This window comes from Nannospalax galili, unplaced genomic scaffold (assembly GCF_000622305.1).
Source record: "Nannospalax galili isolate Female #2095 unplaced genomic scaffold, S.galili_v1.0 scaffold371, whole genome shotgun sequence".
NCBI classification, from domain to species: domain Eukaryota; kingdom Metazoa; phylum Chordata; class Mammalia; order Rodentia; family Spalacidae; genus Nannospalax; species Nannospalax galili.
Genome location: NW_008331606.1, coordinates 946978 through 964415, shown reverse-complemented (window position 1 = coordinate 964415; position 17438 = coordinate 946978). Strand labels below are relative to the sequence as shown.

General features: G+C 47.3%; 1 protein-coding gene across 2 annotated transcripts; it reads right to left on the bottom strand.

Annotated features, from left to right (window-relative positions):
* Nucleotides 1-1653: 1653 nt before the first annotated feature.
* On the bottom strand, nucleotides 1654-17438 carry Sash3 (SAM and SH3 domain containing 3). Of its 2 annotated transcripts, none has more exons than XM_008826710.3 (8): nucleotides 17090-17438; nucleotides 8613-8708; nucleotides 8093-8239; nucleotides 5526-5667; nucleotides 4316-4464; nucleotides 3978-4187; nucleotides 3672-3822; nucleotides 1654-3122 (listed from the first exon to the last, which is right to left on the bottom strand). In XM_008826710.3, the coding sequence occupies exons 1-8, from the start codon at nucleotides 17144-17146 to the stop codon at nucleotides 2929-2931; spliced, it is 1146 nt and encodes a 381-aa protein (XP_008824932.1). In that variant the 5' UTR covers nucleotides 17147-17438; the 3' UTR covers nucleotides 1654-2928. The 2 variants fall into 2 exon arrangements, with proteins under 2 accessions (XP_008824932.1, XP_008824933.1); XM_008826711.3 differs by having other exon boundaries at nucleotides 1654-3119.

Sequence of the window (17438 nt, the reverse complement as noted above, 5' to 3'; positions counted from 1 at the left end):
ACACATACATACATGCATATATGTATGTATGTGAGGTTTTTCGAGACAGGTTCTTGCTATATAGCTTGGGCTGGCCTGGAACTTGTTACGTAGCCCTCGATAGCCTTAAACTCAAGATCCTTCTGCCTTAGCCTCCCAAGTGCTGTACATTATTATGTCCTGTACATTACCATGTCCAGAAATTTAGCTTTATTTATAGTTGTTAGATACTTCTGAAATTCAAAAGAAACAAGAATGTGAATAGTGAAGATGTCACTACCTCAGGCTTACTTCATGCTCTTTGCAAGAACCACCTCCATCAACAATATGGCTAACCTTTCCAGGCTTTATTTTGTATGGTTTCCTTTCCTTAGCTCAACATACAATACTTGCCTTTATTAATATGACATAAACTTCTTTTACAACAATGCTAAACATTATATAATTTTTAAGATAAGAGTAGAGAAAATGATAAAGTTTCCCCAGGCCATTAAATAGTTTGCTACAACATTGTGTTTCTAGTGGCTGCATGGTGTTGTACGAACACACCAAAATCTACCTAATTGGCCATTTGTGTCATTTCTAATTTCTTACTACTACAGACACAACTATTGTGAATATATTTATCAATATATCTTTGTACACTTCTGTGGCTCTTTATATAGGACAAATCATGGAAGAAGAAAGGTTAAGTCAAAGGGTCAGATTTCTTCTGAACTGCCCAGAGCCTTTGAAAAGCTTGTTGATAGACTGATTGAGAAGCAGTGTGAGACAGTGATTAAGAACATGGGCTTGGAAATCAGGCAAATGTCTTGCTCTGTGACTTCCTAGTCACCATCTTCAACCTGTCTGAGCCTGTTGCCTGCTCAGTAAATTGGATGATGATGATGATGATGATGATGATGATGAAGGTACTTTTCTCAATATATAAAATAGCAATGACAGTAATTATTCAGTCCCTGTTGGGCTTTGAGGTTGTCAGGGCTCTTGTTTTTCATGTGAGAATAATGCTCACAGAATCCTGATGCCCACAGTCTTTATGAGCAGTAGGATGAGTAGAGCTAAGAAAGCTTGGAAGCAGAGTGGCCTCATACTTACTCTGGTGGCGTTCCTCACTCTAATAGGCCTCCTTAATGCAGGTAATGCTGTAGAAACCAAAATGAACCCCAGGGTCTTCATCACCGTGACACATCCTAGGAGATGGTGAAGCTTTGTTGTGTCTAAGATGGGGCCCAGAAGGAGGGGTTCAGAGGAAAAGCCCTGCAGATCCCAACTGTCCCACTTTTGTATGATGGGCAGCCCCCACCCACTGTAGACACTTTGCAAGGGTGAAGAACTTCATGAATTATTAATTGGAAGAGGGAAATATCTCCACTTTGGCCTGCTTGCAGACCCCAGGAAGGCCTGTGGCTATTGGCACCTCAACACTGTTCTCAGTAGGACTATTTGGAAGGAAAGGTGGAGTCAGCTGGAGTTTTTAGATGGAGCATTGGGTCAGCAAAGTCAAAGACATTGGGTATCCTTGGGGAGGGGAAAGCTGGCTCTGAAAGGACAATGCATGAAAAATTTTGCTGAGTTTGGCTTTAAAGAAGACCTTTCTGTCCCTTCCCCAACCCTCTCTTCATCAGAAAGATAACTGGAAACAGTAATTAAGTTCATTTTTATTTATTGCTACTAATTTGTCTCACCATGCCCCTCTATGTACATGGGACTCCTTCACCCAAACTAACTTTTATGAAAGTTCTTGGGAATAGGTCAGAAGTGTGCCTACTTACTAAGCAGGCAATCTTATGTATAGTGGGCACTGTTTGCCCTGTACAAGGAAGGGATGCTCTGGGAGATTCAGGGCACAGGCTTGCTTTTGCCACACCTTTTGGAGCTCAGGGCACTAAAACATTTAGCAGAGCAGTGTTGGGTTTAGTGCCCTCCAATGTCAAGCAAAAGGCTCCTTTTGCTTGTGAAGATCCACACAAATGGCCAAACTAGGACCCATACTTGCACCTGGCTTCCAAAAGGTAGCTATGTCATTGGAAGCCAGGTGTGATCATCTGCCATCAGCCTTGTGGGAAATCTCATTTGAAGGGGCCAAAGAACAGGTGGGTGCACTTATTTTTTTGAGGTATGGCCATTTTTCAAGCTGCGAAGAGTTGCAGCTCAATTTGAGGCACATGGGAAGGAATGAAATGAATGAGAAGGAGGAGCTATTTCATTTGAAAGTGGAGGCCCCTCCAGCCTCCTCAAGAAGCTCACTGGTGTCCTGGATGGTAGGTAGCAGGACAGCAGATATTTAAAGATGCAGAACATCAGAGCTGGCAGGGCCTTCAGTAACTGCCATTCTAATACCGACCAAGCCTAAACCAAAGAAAGGCAGGCATGTAGTTCAAGTCTCATAGCGACTTAGTGGTCAGACTTCTAAAACTTCAAGGAGGGTAGTGGGAATGGTACACACAGCTTCCCCCAAATCTTACTTAGGGAATACTGGATTCACCTATGCCCAACTGAGGTCCTTTGAAATGGCCAGCCTCCCTAGGGTTTTGAGACTGACCTGAAACACTAATTTGGTGTCCTTCTTAGAAGCAGTGCAACAATGGTGCGAGGGCAAGAAGGTTTAGGGGGCCTTGGTGGTGGTAGCCATGGCTAGGATCCTTGGTGCACCACTTGCTGTGGCCATGGTGGGAGAGTGCGTGGTACCAGGAAGGGTTGCGCTGTCAGTCACGGGTGGAGGGAAAGGGTCCAGTAGGTGAGATAAGCCTTTGGTCAGTCTCTCATCCACTCCAGTTGAGGCCGTAGTGCCCTGGCAGGGCCTTCAGCTGTAAGTTCCTCTGGGGAAGCAGGGCTAGATTCTGCATCAGTCGTCTGGGTCTGAGTCATTATGGGAGGCCACACCCATTCCTGCAGCCTCTGCAGCTAGGGCTCAGCCTCTCAGCCTCAGTCTGTGCCATCTCTACTTCAAGGCGCCCCTGCCAGGGAGAGACCCTGCAGCTGCTCCTCTGTGCCTGCCAGCTCTGCCTCATCACGACCGCTCTCCGAACCCTCGAAGCAGCCAGAGTCTCGTGGGATGTCCACCTTGGATTCCGACACTGTGTGCACCACTGGCTCCTGGCTGCTCTCAGCGCCCTCTTCTGCCTCCTCGCTACCAGCTGCTGGGGGTAAAAACAGAATGGAGGGATTGGGTCCTGAACAGGTTGGAGGTGGAGGTGGGAGTGAAGTAGGTGGTGTTTTCAGAAGCCCTGGGATCATGGACCTGGGGACGCTGGGAAATCTCCTGTTGGCAATGGACTCCCCTGGCTCCTCTCACCACCTCTGCACCTCTTCTCCCCACTTCTAGTATAGAAGCAGGAGGGAGTTGTGCCCAGGCCCAAGAGCTCAATCTCTCCAGCACTGAGCTAGAACCAGGCCACCTGGGCTTGAATTCTGGCTCCATTACACAGCTTCATGCAAATGCCTTGCCTTTGCTGGCTTTAGTTACCCATCTAATCCAAAAGGGAGTTAAGTCCGATCATTCCTCTGACTTTCCCTCAGATTTTCTTGGGTATATCAATTCAAGTGTGAAAAGTTCCTTCCTACCTACAACGGGGGCTGTGGGGCAGAATGTGATGAGAGTGCTGGGCCAAGGCAAGCCTTTGCTCCCTGGAATGCCAGTGAACACTTATTCTACAACCCCCTACACCACCCTCCACTCCGCCACTCACTATCATAGTCGAGCAGCAGCTCTGCAGCTGTGAGCAGTTTGGCCCTGTGCTGTGGGTCCATGATGTTCAGCTCATTGAGGTGTGTTTCCCGCAGCTCCTTGAAGTCCTCCAGTGTCTGGTAGCCATTAAGCAACAGTGTGGATGTGTGTTCCTGGGGGTAGAGGCAGGCCACCAAAACACTCTTGCTTATAAGCCACCTCTGCCTGGAACTTTCCCCCTACACATAGCTGTTGCCCCCTGGCCCCTATCCCAGGGACAAGTATGCCTTCCTTGCTCCCACATACTAGTGCAAGTCCAAGCTCAAACCTCCAGGCCAATGCGCTCCAGCAGCTCATGCAGAGTCTTGGGCTTTGGTCTCTTGCCCTTACTCTGTCGACGGTTGGGGCGCACAGGCCCCACAGCCTCCTCAGGCAGCACATCTACATAGATGAATTTGAAGGAGCCCAGCTTGCCATTGAGCAGGCCCAACCACGTGCCCACAGGTGGCTTTTCAATGATTTGGATCATATCTCCTTTCTGTGGGGGAAGAAGAGAAGAGGAAAGCAGGGGAGGAAACCATTGCCTTCTGTGGACACTGTCCTGCTTTTGCTCAGTTTATGGCTAAAGCCTGCCAGGCTCTGAAGGGGCCCAGATGCCAACCTTACCTGCAGTTTCAGTGAGTCGTGGTCATAGGGGCTGGGAGTGAAGTCAGTGTGGACTCGTGCTCGCCCACAGAAAGGCCCGGTGTACTGGGGAGCAGGTGGCTCCTCCATGAAGCTTCCAGAGCCTGGACTGGGACTGCAGAGCTCACTGCCTGCAGAGAGGAAGCCTGTCTTTACTCCAGGAAAGCTGGGGTAGATGGTGCCTAACAGGGGCTCTCTAGAGTCTCCCAAGGATACACACTGGGGACAGAAATCATACTCTAGGAAGCTTCACACTGCTGGAGTGATTTGGACCTGTCACCTCAGCCACTCAGGGGAAACATAGCTTCACCTCTAGGGACTCGGATAATGGTGGGGGACAGTTAATAGCTGGAGGGAAAATGGCTCACAGACTAAAGAATGGGTGGTCTGGAGAGTCTCTGGGCCAACACCTCACTGAACAGATGAGGATGTTGGAGTCCCGGAAGGCCAAGTGACCTGACCAAGGCCTCTCACTTGGCAACACTAGGTACACAGACTCCAGGTCCACTTATTCCCACTCCAGTGCTCCTTCCACCCAGGAGAATACACCTTGCAGTAAGACGAAATGTTCAGTAACAAGGTCCTATGGAAATGCAGGCATGCTTTTTTTCTGAGTAGGGCAAAATGATGGGCATTTTAAGTGGCTTTCAGTGGGGGACAGTTGAGGTGTCTGTAGAGCCAGAGAAAGAGTGGCAAAGTTGGGATGAGCCTGAGGGACTTCTCCAGGAAGGGTGCCTCTTGTCTAACCCCTGAACTTTTAGATGTTAAATAGTGCCATAAGCTGAATAAACTGAGATCTTGGGTCGAAGAGCATGACTCTTTAAAACTGAAAATTCTAACTGAACCCCAGGCTGAGATGTTACAGACATCCTTGGAAAGGTGAGGACAGGCTGATCCAAGAGGGTAATGAGGCTCTTCCTCTGCTTTGGGGCCTCTCTAGGTCTGGGACAGCAAGGCTCCTGCAAGGCAGATCTAAGCTCAAGACTGGGTCACCTGGCTTAACCTCTGAGCCTGTTTCCACATCAACAGAGTGGGGATAACAGTACAGCTTTAATGTGAAAAGGATAAGGAAAGTTCTAACATGTAGATGGAAAATATTCATTTCTCTTTCATCCTTGTGCCAGAGAGTCCCCAGTCTAGCCTAGTCCTTTCCTCCAGATTTGGCATGCATCCTCCCACCTCTTCTACTCACTTGTTGATGTCTGGCGGCTGAGCACTGGGAGTTCACGCTCCTCCTGCTCAGAAAAGGCCAGGGTCATCTTCTCAGGGCCAGGGCTGTCCAGGCTGCAGTCTGGAGATGTTGGTGAGGCTGAACCCTCCTCCAGCGTGTCTCCCTGTAGGGATGATGGCAGAAGCCTTGAGCAGCCTTGTTGGGGTGCACAGAGGTCAGTCCCCAGGACAGAGGAATTGGGTGTAGGCTTGGTTCAAACTACAGTTTTGTTACCTACGGGCTTGGTGACACTCGCTGAAGTTTCTTCTTTTGTAAAAATTAGAATGGCAGGCCTGGTTCTGCTAGGTCACAGAAAGAGATCCACCATGGTACGGAGGAACAAATGCTCAGAAGAGGCCAGAGTAGCTAAGCTTGGACTCAGGCCTCTTGCTATGGCCCAGGCAGACAGTGGTGCCTGGGAGCGAATTACTGTTGTCCACACACCTGTGTATCAGAGAGACCCCTACCATTTTGTTTAATCCTCACAGTAACACTGTAAGAAAAGTGGTATGGTTGGCCTGGTTTTAAGATAACTTTGAATAACTTTGAATAACTGTGGGAAACCACAACCAAGTCACCTAACTCCAGATCTCCTCCCAGTTCACTGCATCTCAGTATGGTGTTTAAAAGCGAGTTCTCCTTGAATAAAGGACTGGATGGTTTGCCAATTCCTGTGTTGTAAATACTGTCCATGATGGTCAACATTCGTATACCAATCACATATCCCTGGATGAGTTGTTACAAGAGATACCTAGGTTAGTTCCATTATATAGATAGTATAAACACACACAACAGCAACATGGATAAGAGTAAGCAGCAGAATTAGGAAATGATAAATTTTGAAGATTTATGGGATCCCTTTGTTTTCCATGGACTCTTATTTAATTTAAAGGTGTGTGGGGGGGGTGCATGCGTGCATGTGTATGTGTGTATGTGTGTGTATATGTGTGTGTATGTGTGTGTGTGTGTGTGTTTATTTGTGTTGGGGATCAAACCAAGGGCTTTGCACATGCCAGGCAAGCACTTTACCACTGATCACTGTCTTTCTAGAACTTGATTTCTAATAATGGTTGCATTTAACATCTGGCTTTCAAAATTCATGACAATATAGCCAACTGCTCTTACAAGCTAGTAGAGCTGACTCCAGCATATGAAACTCAAAGGAAGACTCCAGCATTTGAAACTCCTATAAGAACGTCAAGCACAAGCAGCCTCAGTGCGTGCTTAAAAGCTATTGGGCTGTGCCTGCCCCGCAGCTCACTGTGCCACCTTCCTCCCTGGGCTGAAGCTAGCCACCTCCAGTTTCTATACAGTCTCTGACTTAATAATGGTTTGACTTATAATTTATTTGACTTTCTTTTATAAATATCTATATTACTTTTTAAATATTTTATTATATTATTTTATTTTATGTGTATGCGTGTATTGCCTGCATGTAGGTAAGTGCACCCGTGTTGTGCAATGCCCACAGAGGACAGAAGAGGCTGTCAAATCCCCTGGAACTGGAGTTACGGACAGTTATTAGCTGCCATGTGGGTGCCGGGATTTGAACCTGGGTCTTCTGCAAGAACAGCCAGCTTTCTTAACCGCTGAGCCATCTCTCCAGCCCCAAATATCTATATTATTTCAAAATTCTTTGTGTATGTGTGTACACACACGCACATGCACGCATACATTAGTGAAGGCGCTCTCGGAATCCAGAAGGGACACTGGATGCCCTGGATCTGAAATTACAGGCTGTTGTGAGCTGTCCAACATGAGTGCTAGGAACTGAGTTCAGGTTATCTGCAAGAGCAGTACATGCTCTTAATGGCTGAGCCATCTCTTTAGATCTAAAATCTATTTGATTTTCTGATGGTTGCAAAAGCGATACTGTTGGATGGAAGTCACACTTTAAATTTTGAATTTGGATTTTTGCCCAGGCTGGCACTATGTAGTGTGATCTTCTCTGGTGATGCTGGGTAACAGCAGCGAGTCATAGCTCTCCATCAGTCACAAAGTTGTGAGGGGAAATAAGTGATACTTGACATGGTGCTGTGTTGCTAAGATCTGGTGTTCAGCAGGTTACGGGTTGTCCATACTCACTGTATCTTGAATTTATGATAGGTTTATCAGAATGTAACTTTATGGTAAAGTGAGGAGCATCTGTATTTTTTCTCTATATCCTCCTGGAATCAGGCCTTCCCAACCAATCCCAGGGGCTGGTTCCAAGCAAAGCTTTGAGGTAGACATATTTGTCTCAGGTGATGTCGTCTTCTTTTCTTCTGTCCCCATTCCCTGCCTGTCTTTACAGGAAGCTTCTGTTGCCTGGACTTTTATCTCTTCTCTGACCTAACCCTTTCCCACCCAGCCTTCTGCCCTCTCGGGATTTCTTGGCTGTGCCGTCCATGGCTGGTGGTGCCTCTCCCTCAGATGTGACCATCTGCTTGTGCTGAGCAGGGCCTTCACACCTAAGTAATGACCATCCAGATGGTCATGCTAACTTCTCTTTCAGAGCAGCCTCCTTGCCTACTCCCTGCCGCACTCCACCCTTGAATCTCAGGCCTCACCATTTCCTCTGACAGGGCCTTCACCATCATCTTGCCCATCTTCCTGTTCATGGTTCGGGAAATGACTGCCCTCCACTTCTTTCCCAACTTTTTGCCACTCTTCCCAGTATCCTCTGGGGTAAGGACACCTGAGTCATCTTCTGGAATCTGTGACAACAAAAGAAGAGGTCACTCTGGTGACCCTGGGTTGAATCCAGGTCTTGGTGTACAAAGAGGCCTTTGGGTCCCCGCAGAGGGTGGAGGGAGTGGGATTGAGAGCCCTTCCCACTTCCTTCAGCCCTAACTCAGTCCTCAGCCTTATTAATTTGTGACTAATTTGCTACTTAATGAGTAATTGCTACTTAATGGGAAATTATATAAGCTGAATGTTTGGGACCCAGAAATTTGGTACCTGGGAGAAGTGGACCTTCTGTGTTAAAGGAAGCTTTGCCCCAATAATCTTAATATCTCCTCTTTTCCCTCCATCTTGCCCACCCCAGCTTCGCTATCCAGTATACCCCAAAGAGTCTCCGAAACTTACATTATCATCCAGATTAAATTCTTTCTCGCTCACCACAGGGGAGCTGGGCTTGGATTTGGCAAAATCCTTGAAGCTGCTGGAGCGCTGAAGTGAGAGCTGAAAGAAACAGATGTGTTGTAAGCAGTGGTGCTCCCCAGGGGTGGGTGTGTTTCCCGCACACCCAGGCACATAGGCCTACATCAGGCTGGGCAGAGCCATATGTGCCCTGAGGTGAAGGACCAAGATGCTTTGGGAGATGTGTGGTTTCATCCCATGCTTCATCCTATTCCTAGCCACAGAACAAGCTCCTGACCTCAGGAACCTCTCACCTCAGTGAAGCCCCAGACTAGGCCTAAATTTCCACCAGTACCTGGTTTGTTTTCAGAACCCTGGCATGAAAGAATCGACGGGTCAGAGTCAATGTATTCTTTACACATGAAAATATCGTGGTAAGTTATTTGAGAGCAAATCCCTCCCAGAAGCATAACTGGCCTCCATACCCTGGGTGTACATCGAGTCAGGTTTGCTGTCACAGTGACTGGGCAAACATATCCAGGTCCACAGCCTATGGCATTTGTGTCCCAGGAAGATCAAGGCAATTCCACTAGAAGTTTGGCATAATGTGGTTTTCTGGAAAAACCACAGTTTAGGCTTACTTATAGAAAGGGGCTGGAGAAATGGCTCAGCAGTTAAGAGCACTTTTATTCTTCCAGAGGACTCAGGTTTAAATCCAACACCCATATGGCACCTAGAAAGCATCTGTAACTCCAGTTCCAGGAGATACAATGCTCTCTTCTGGCCTCTCTGGGTACTACACACATGTGGCACACTCCATGCAAGCGCTCATACACATAAAATATAAAGAAGAAAATATTTTTTAAAGGTGCCCTTAGATTTGGCACATAAATAATTGGAGCTAATTTAGTTAAAGAAAACCACCATTGGCTGAGCATAGTGGCACATGCCTTTAGTCCTATAATTTGGGCAGCAGAGGCCAACCTGGTTTACATATTGAGTTCCAGCCCAGCTGGGGTTACAGGGAGACTGTGTCTTAAAAAAACCAAAAACCAATCCAAGAGGAAAGTCACTCTTTTCTCTCTCTCTCTCTCTCTCTCTCTCTCTCTCTCTCTCTCTCTCTCTCTCTCTCTCTCCTGTCTTTTTTCAGACAGGGCCTCCCTGTAGCCCCAGCTGGTCTGGAACTCGCTATGTAGACAAGGCTGGCCTTGAATCCACAGAGATCCGCCTGCCTCTGCCTCCCGAGTGCTGGGATTAAAGACATGCACCACCACACCCTGCTCACTATTTTCTCTTTATTTACCTCAGCTTTTACCTTAACCACGAATGTGAAGAGCTGGCAACTGCCGACTTGGATGGAAGTGTTTGGACTTTCATGACCTGTTGTTTGGGTTGATGAGACGGCCATCAGGAAGTGCTCTTTAATTGTATACACATGCACATGCCAAGATATAGCCAGAAACTAGAGCAAGGCAGGTAAGGTTGGCAGGCCATAGGACTATGCTTGTATCATGATAAACAGTCAAGACCAGAAGACATACCACAGGAACCACAGTTCACAGATGGCCAGACAGATAGAGTGGGATAGACTGTAGACACTTGAGATAAGGACTTGAGGAACCAAAGCCCCAAACCCACACAAAGCTGAAGGTTTCACATCCTCCTTCCTACTAAATGGAGGTGTGTCCAATGGCGAAGCCCCCAGAGCATGGGGCAGTGTGACCTGCCCTCAACAAGCACAATTGGTTGTAACACCCAGGGACTGCAATATGGCAACCTAGTACTCTTCCTGAGTCTTGACTAAAGCTGATTCATCAATCAGGAGTCAATCAAGGTCACATATTCCTAGAGGTAGTTGACCAGAAACAAGGTCAACAGTTGGGCTAAGCAGACACCAGCTTCATCAGGCCCTCATAAGTGGGGTGCTTGGAGCCTCAGTTAGTATGCTTCTTCTGTGCTACCTTAGAGACCTGGAAAAGAGGGCTATGAGTAAGTGTAGAGGAATGTCTGACCATGGGATGACTGCCATGATTCCCATGCATCTCTTCCATCCTCTATTCTCAGGCCCCCCATTATTCTTTCCTCTTTTTCTCCCTTTCTTTCCCCTTTCTACCTTCCATTTGTTTCTTTCTCTTGTATGGTAGGATGCAGCTGCCTGGATGACTTCCCCCTCTTATTGCATGGAAAAGCGGGAACAGAGAGAGGGTGGGCACCAGGCTGGCTGGGACCCAAGGAGGGTGTAAGTCAAATTCACCACTCGGCTGCTATTTATTGGCTGATGGGGCCTATTGTAGCTTTCCCTCCACCACCCCTTAGCCTAGTCTGCAGTCCAGGAGGCTGAGAGTCGCCCATGAAACCCTAGGGACTGGGGAGTCTGGAAAGCAAGCAGAAGGGCAGGCGTGGGGCCGGAAGAAGGCTTTGTTAGGGAAGAGTAAACTCATTACTTGGCTGCTCTCTAATCGTAGCTCTTTCCCCAGGCCTTTTCCTGTCATTAATCTGCAGTCTGAGGACCCGGGGGGAGAGGACTTTGACTCCCAGGACCTTGTGAAGGCCCCTCTGTCCCAGCTTGAGTGCATAGCATGAGGGGACAACCCAAAAGGGTCATGGAGGTAGTCCTAGGGCTTTGACCCAGCTGACCACTCCTCAGTCCAAGAAGATGAATAAAAAAAGCACATGTTCTTTAGATGACCAAGCGAAAGAGTCAATTAGGGTGGCTTTTTACCAGGCCTTCCTCCAACTTCAGGAGCAGTCCCAAATATCCTGACTTTTGGTTACTTTGAGGTAACCCAGTCCACAGGTGCTGAAATTCTTAAACCCCCATTTTTTTGGTCTTTTTGAGTCAGGGTCTCTCTGTAGCCCCAGCTGGCCCAGAACTTGCTCTGTAGACCAGCCTGGCCTTGAACTCACAGATATCTGCCTGCTTCTGCCTCCCGACTGCTGGGATTAAAGGTGTGTGCCACCATGCCTGGCCCGAGCTCCCTCGGATGAAACTCATATCACCAGGCTTGGTGGCAAGCACCTTTTAATCTGTTGACCCAGCTCACAAGCCAACCCCCCCCTTTTTTTTTTTTTTTTTTTGCCTGTCCTCCCTTTGGGATGAGGACTGGCTGGAAGTCATGCATATAGGTGAGGAAGTACCATGTACTATTAGTCTCCTTTTCTAGTCTATGGGGAACTGGTGGGCCTCTAAGAAACACCTACACTTTGGGTATTGGATACTGCTAAGCCTAACTGTGGTGTATGTGTCCTCAGGTGACTTATTTAAACTTTCTGAACCTCACTTTCTTCTTTTCTGCCACTGACTAGTTGTGTTCATTACTAATTTCTCTATGCTGTTGTTTCCTCATTAGTAAAATGAAGAAAAAAATCTACTACATTGAGTAGCTGTAAGGGTGAATTGAGTAAGTCCTCATATAGCGCTTAGAATATTTCCTGGCACGTTCATCCTTCATTGGATGCTGGTTTACGATTAGCCTTTTGTACGACCCACCTGCAAACTTATTCTGCACATTTCCCCACTTAAAATGGGCTACACTTCTCTTTGTCAACTGTAGGAGAGAAATCTCCTTCCCCCATTTCCAATTTATCTGGAAACAACGCAAATGCCCACCAACTATAGAATGGACAACTTGTGTTAGAGTCATAGAAGAGAACTGTAACTAGCAATACAACTATCCCAACAATATTCTTTATCCCAACAATATGAATAAATGTCACCAATACACAGTTGAGCAAAAGAGGTCAGCTTCCTCAAAAGTATATGCCACATAATTCTACCTACACACCACACTTCAAAACAGAGGTAGAACTCATTTATGCTGTTGAAAGTCAGGAAAGTGGTGATTCTTGGGGAAGAGGGCATGTGTTGATAGGCAGGAGAGTGAGAGAAGCTTCTAGAATTTCAGAAATGGTTTCTTTCTTCATCTGAGTGCTGCCTACCTAGGGATGTCCATTTGATGGAAACACTGTATGGATATCATGCTCCGATAAAAAGTGTTTTCCACTTCAGTTTCAGAGGCAGCAGCCCTAGAGAAATCCTCCTCTGACCACCCTCATAGTTTCACAGTGCCCCAAGTGGAACTCCTTTCCTAGGTATTCCCTGAATTGCTTTCTAAGCTTCTTTGGGTCCTAGCCTGTGTATGTATGTGAAACCATCAGTTAAAGGTTAACCACTCCTCATATGCCTGGCACTCCGACAAGTTCTTCACATGTGCCAGCCTGCTCCAGCATCACCAGCCCCATATCAAATGTCTATCAGTGGAAGAAATGGAGATGAAGAGAAATAAATATTCCAGGCAGAGTCCCACAGGTGGTAGTGGAGCTGAAGAGCAGGCACTCTCACACCCAGGTCTGGAACACTAGAAGGACACACACGGGACTGCTTGTTCCACTCCTAGCTCACGCAGTCACCCCTACTCCAAGATAAAAATCACCGCATTGACTACAGTGCTGACTACAGGTGTTGTTTGATTGGAGTCACCAGGAGAGCAGGTAAGATCAATTGCAGAGGAAGTATTCAGAAAGGCTGTGTGGATGAGGCACATTTGAATAAGCTCAGACAGGAGATGGATATTTTTCCACGTGGGGCTAGGAAGCATTTGAACGAGAGTGAGAGCTAGGGGCAGTCAGAAAAGGTAATAGAAGGCCATTGCTAGCCATGCAAAGGAATGTGGGCATTATCCTTGGACAGTGAGGAGCCACAAGTTGAATATCATTTATCTGAAATAGTTAGAACCAAAAGCGTTTCACATTTCCAATTTTCTTCTTTGAGATAGGCTCTCCTGTACTCCAGACTGGCTTCTAACTTGCTAAGTAGCAGAGGATGATCTTGAACTTCTGATCCTTCTGCCTCCACCTCTGGAGTACTAGGATTACAAGGCTGTGTGCCACAAAACCTAGTTTATGTGGTACTGGGGATTGAACTCAGGGCTTTATGTATACTAGATAAGCATTCTACTAACTGACCTACTTCTTCAGCGCATCAGGTTTCTAAGAAGAAAAAAAACCACCTCCAATATTTGCATATATGTAATGGGATATCTTGGTAATGGGAGTCAAGTTGAAACATGAATTTCATTTATGTTTCATATACTTCTTATACACACAGCTTGAAGGTAATTTCATGTAACACTTATTGTGTGCTTATGCTTTCACTGTGACTTGTCACATGTGTTCAGGTATAGAATTTGCCACTTGTGGCATCATGTTGGCTTTTAAAAACCTTCAGAATTTAGAGCATTTCAGATTTTCAGAATGGGGATGCTCATCCTGTACTGAGAATTCAAAGCATGTGCTGTTGCGGGTGTCATGCTAGAAGTATGCTGTAGCAAGGAAGCCACATGAGGAGCAGTGATCCAGCATTAGGGAAGAGAGAGGAAGAGGCTGGATGGAGGCAGCAGCTAAGCACTTGAATGTGAGCCCAGTTTCCTTTCCAATTCCCTTGGTGGGAGGTCTGGAGGTGATGGAAAGTAGAGATGCAGTACAAAAGGGTCATCTTTGGGGGAGACGAGTCCAATTAAATCTCTGTCCACTTCCTACTCCCCGACACCATCGAAGTAAGAGCAAAAGGAACAAAGCGAGAATTTGATGGGCAGTTAAGGGATATATCCTCTGACTCTGGAGCCTCCCCAGTCCTTCAAGAGCCACAGAAGGTGCTACATTCTGACTCTATCATCTTTTTAAAAAATGTTTTATTTATTATTTTTATTTTATGTGTATTTGTGTATTATCTGCATGTGTGTAAGTGTACTCGCGTGTAATGCCCATGGAGTTCGGAAGAAGGTGCCAGATCCCCTGGAACCAGAGTTGATAGCCATCATGTGGGTGCTGGGAATTGAACCTGGGTCTTCTGTAAGAACAGAGTGCTTTCAATCACTGAGCCATTTCTCCAGCCCGACCTTACCATCTTAAAGGCCTACTCTCTCCTCTGTTCTGTTGACTGGTTGCTCAGTCCACAGCTGTCTGGGTCTACCCAAGAAAGCTCTCCTACTGGTGGACTAAGTCTTGTGCTTCTGAGATCAGTAGGCAGACAAGAGGGAAGGAGCTTCAGGAGGGAAGATTCTGAAGCTAGGCATCATGGCTTGGATCCCTTGGAGAGCACTAGCTGCAAGAGTGTCAGCAAATTTCAGTGGTCTGATTCTCAGGTGAGAAAAAGATAAAAGCAATACCTGTCTCTACTCTGCAAGGTTGTAATGAGAAGTCAGCAAGCTAAGTGATGACTAAGGCATGGCCCCTGATGAGCCTTCCCTCAACAGTGGCTCTCCATGTTGTTAAGTCTCGTTTCCTTTACTTCAGTGCTGAGACCATGGCTTACTCTTTGTGGTGTGCTCCCCATGTCTGCCCAACCCAAAGCAAGCACCCCCTTGTGGGCATGAACAAACATGCTACAGGGTGCTTTCACAACTATTTGTTCAGGTGATCCTTACCTCCCAGGATCAGCACTCACCGTCCTTTTCAGAGATGAGGAAACCGAGACCCACAGGAAGTCAATGAACTATCCAGGGTCCTACAGCAGGATTCCAATTCCACTTTCTTGTCACTTCCCTCACCCCTTTGCATGGCACATATTCCATTTGGCAGAATGAGGAGGCAAAGCAGGAGCAGGTGAGAGGGTTCTCCTGTCTTTGGGCCTTCCCTTCCACCACATTACCTCTGTCTCCAAAGGGAAGGAACTCACCCACGGTCATCTAGCATGCACAAATGCAGCTGGGCTACTGCCTCTGGGTCTCGGGAAAATGCCATGACTCCTGAAAACTTGGTTATGCTGAGGGCATTTTTACAGTATGGAACTTGGGGTGTGTGGGGGCAAGCTCATTTTGGCTCCCAGAGGCTGGCATGGGCTCTACAGGGGTGAGATACACTTTGTCTGAACTGCTATTCTCTAAAAGATGCAGACCACAGAGTCTTCTAGAAGAGGTCTGGAGGAAATTTCAGAGGTCAACCCACAAACACAGAATCTAAGTAATTAGAGACAAGAAAGAAGAGAGAGCTTCCTGGTTCTGAGTGCCTCAGGACACCTGTGCCTGAGGTAGCATAAGGTCCCAGTGTCAAAAAATGTCAGCTCTTTTTTAAATCCTTTCCTCCAGCTTGACTCCCCTGTGGTTTGGGGCCTACCAGTGTCTATAAAACAGTCTCTGTTTCCCACCCTCATGAGCCAGAGAGCAAGGGGAAGTGGCCTGGCTCTGAAGAGTGGCAGCCAATGGCAAGCCTTTCAGGCCTAGTTAAGGCGGGGGGTGACAGGGTCCCGTGTGAAGATTCATGACTCTCCCCTCCCCCACCAACCACCACTGCAACCTTAGAGAAGCAGCTGGGGTAGGAGAGTATACCCAAAAGTGGCAGTCACCCAGGACCTGAGAGATAGGACAGGATGTACACCCCAGTGCCCTGAGCCTGTCTCTCAGCTGTCTTGGCCTCTGCCTGGGAACTGTTCTCGTGACAAGGGGCCTTCCCCCAAAGTACACCTGACCTGAGCTCCAGGGAAAATTGGTAGAGCACAGTGAAGGTCTGTGAGCCCTTGATTGTGGCTTGGGCACTTGAATTTAGTCAGACCTGTTTTGGAACATTCCTGTCATCTGACTAGATGTGTGGACTAGACTAGCTGATTGACCAGGAGAATCTTACCATAAAATGATCTCTGCACATCAAACCAGAGAAACTTGGATACAACAGTCTTCAAGAATCTTCCAGTCTAGTTGCGTCAGCAGGAAGATCAATACCTCAGCGGTCTATGACAATTACCTTCCTTCCTGGCCATTGAAATCTCTCTCCCTCCCCCATGAAATTTTCCTCCTCAGCTTTCACACCTACTCACTGGCTCATAGCTTCATTTCTCATTTTTCACAAGCAAATTCTCCCTGCCCAGGAAGAATCTGTATAACCCCCATGAATTCTACTGTATTTTGGTGGGCATTTTTCCTGAGTCTAAAAAATCAGCAGAGGCCCCATCTCCAGAAGCCTAGGGAGTGACAGTAGATATGAGCCCAGTAGGCAGGAGCACAACTCTAGCCAAAAAGTAGGGAGCCTAGACCTACTTTGGCTTGGTAGGCCAGTGGGGCCCTTTGAATGAGATGGTTCCCAAGAGAAGACATTTGGGCAGAAGTGATATGGGGCCATGCTAGGGGAGACAGAATTAAGTACACTCTTTGGATTCAGCTTGAACATTGTACTTTATAGGCCGTAAACTGCCGTCTAAGGTTTTAACCCTTAATTTTAGTTCTTTAATCCCATCGTAGTATGGTTGCTTCTGTAACTCTAAACTTCTAAGGCTCTAACCCATATCTCTGTAACTCCAGAGTTTAAAAAGTGTCCTCTGTACTTTTATTCTAGCGACCGTTGAGGTCCTGTCTCTTTGTTTTCTGGGAGGGTGGCCCTCACCTACAATCTCAACATATGGCCTTGGTTCTTCCCACTTTGAAGAGTCCAGGAGGATTGGTGGAGAGTATGGCAGAAGACAGGAAGAAGTGAGTTCTCAAAGATACCCTCACCTTTTTCTTCTGAGTGGGCTCCTTCTCACTGGCATTGGATGGTTTGCGGCGCAACATCGTCCTCCGCTCTGGCTGTTGCTGTTCTCTCCTACGTGTTGAGATGCAGAGGGCTCTTGCTCAGCCTCACCAGCGCTGTCCGGAGGGTACGGCATGGACCGAACCTCCGACTGCCACTCTGACTGTTGCAGTGGCAACTTGGGGGTGCGGGCCATGGACACCCGGCGGCAGCAGCATACAGGAAACTTTGCCACGTGACCAACTCTTACAGCAATCGCAGCCCCTGCTGGCCTCTAGGGAGGAAGGAAGTCCCAGCTTTAGTCTCCAGAGATTCTGATGCAGACAGATCTTG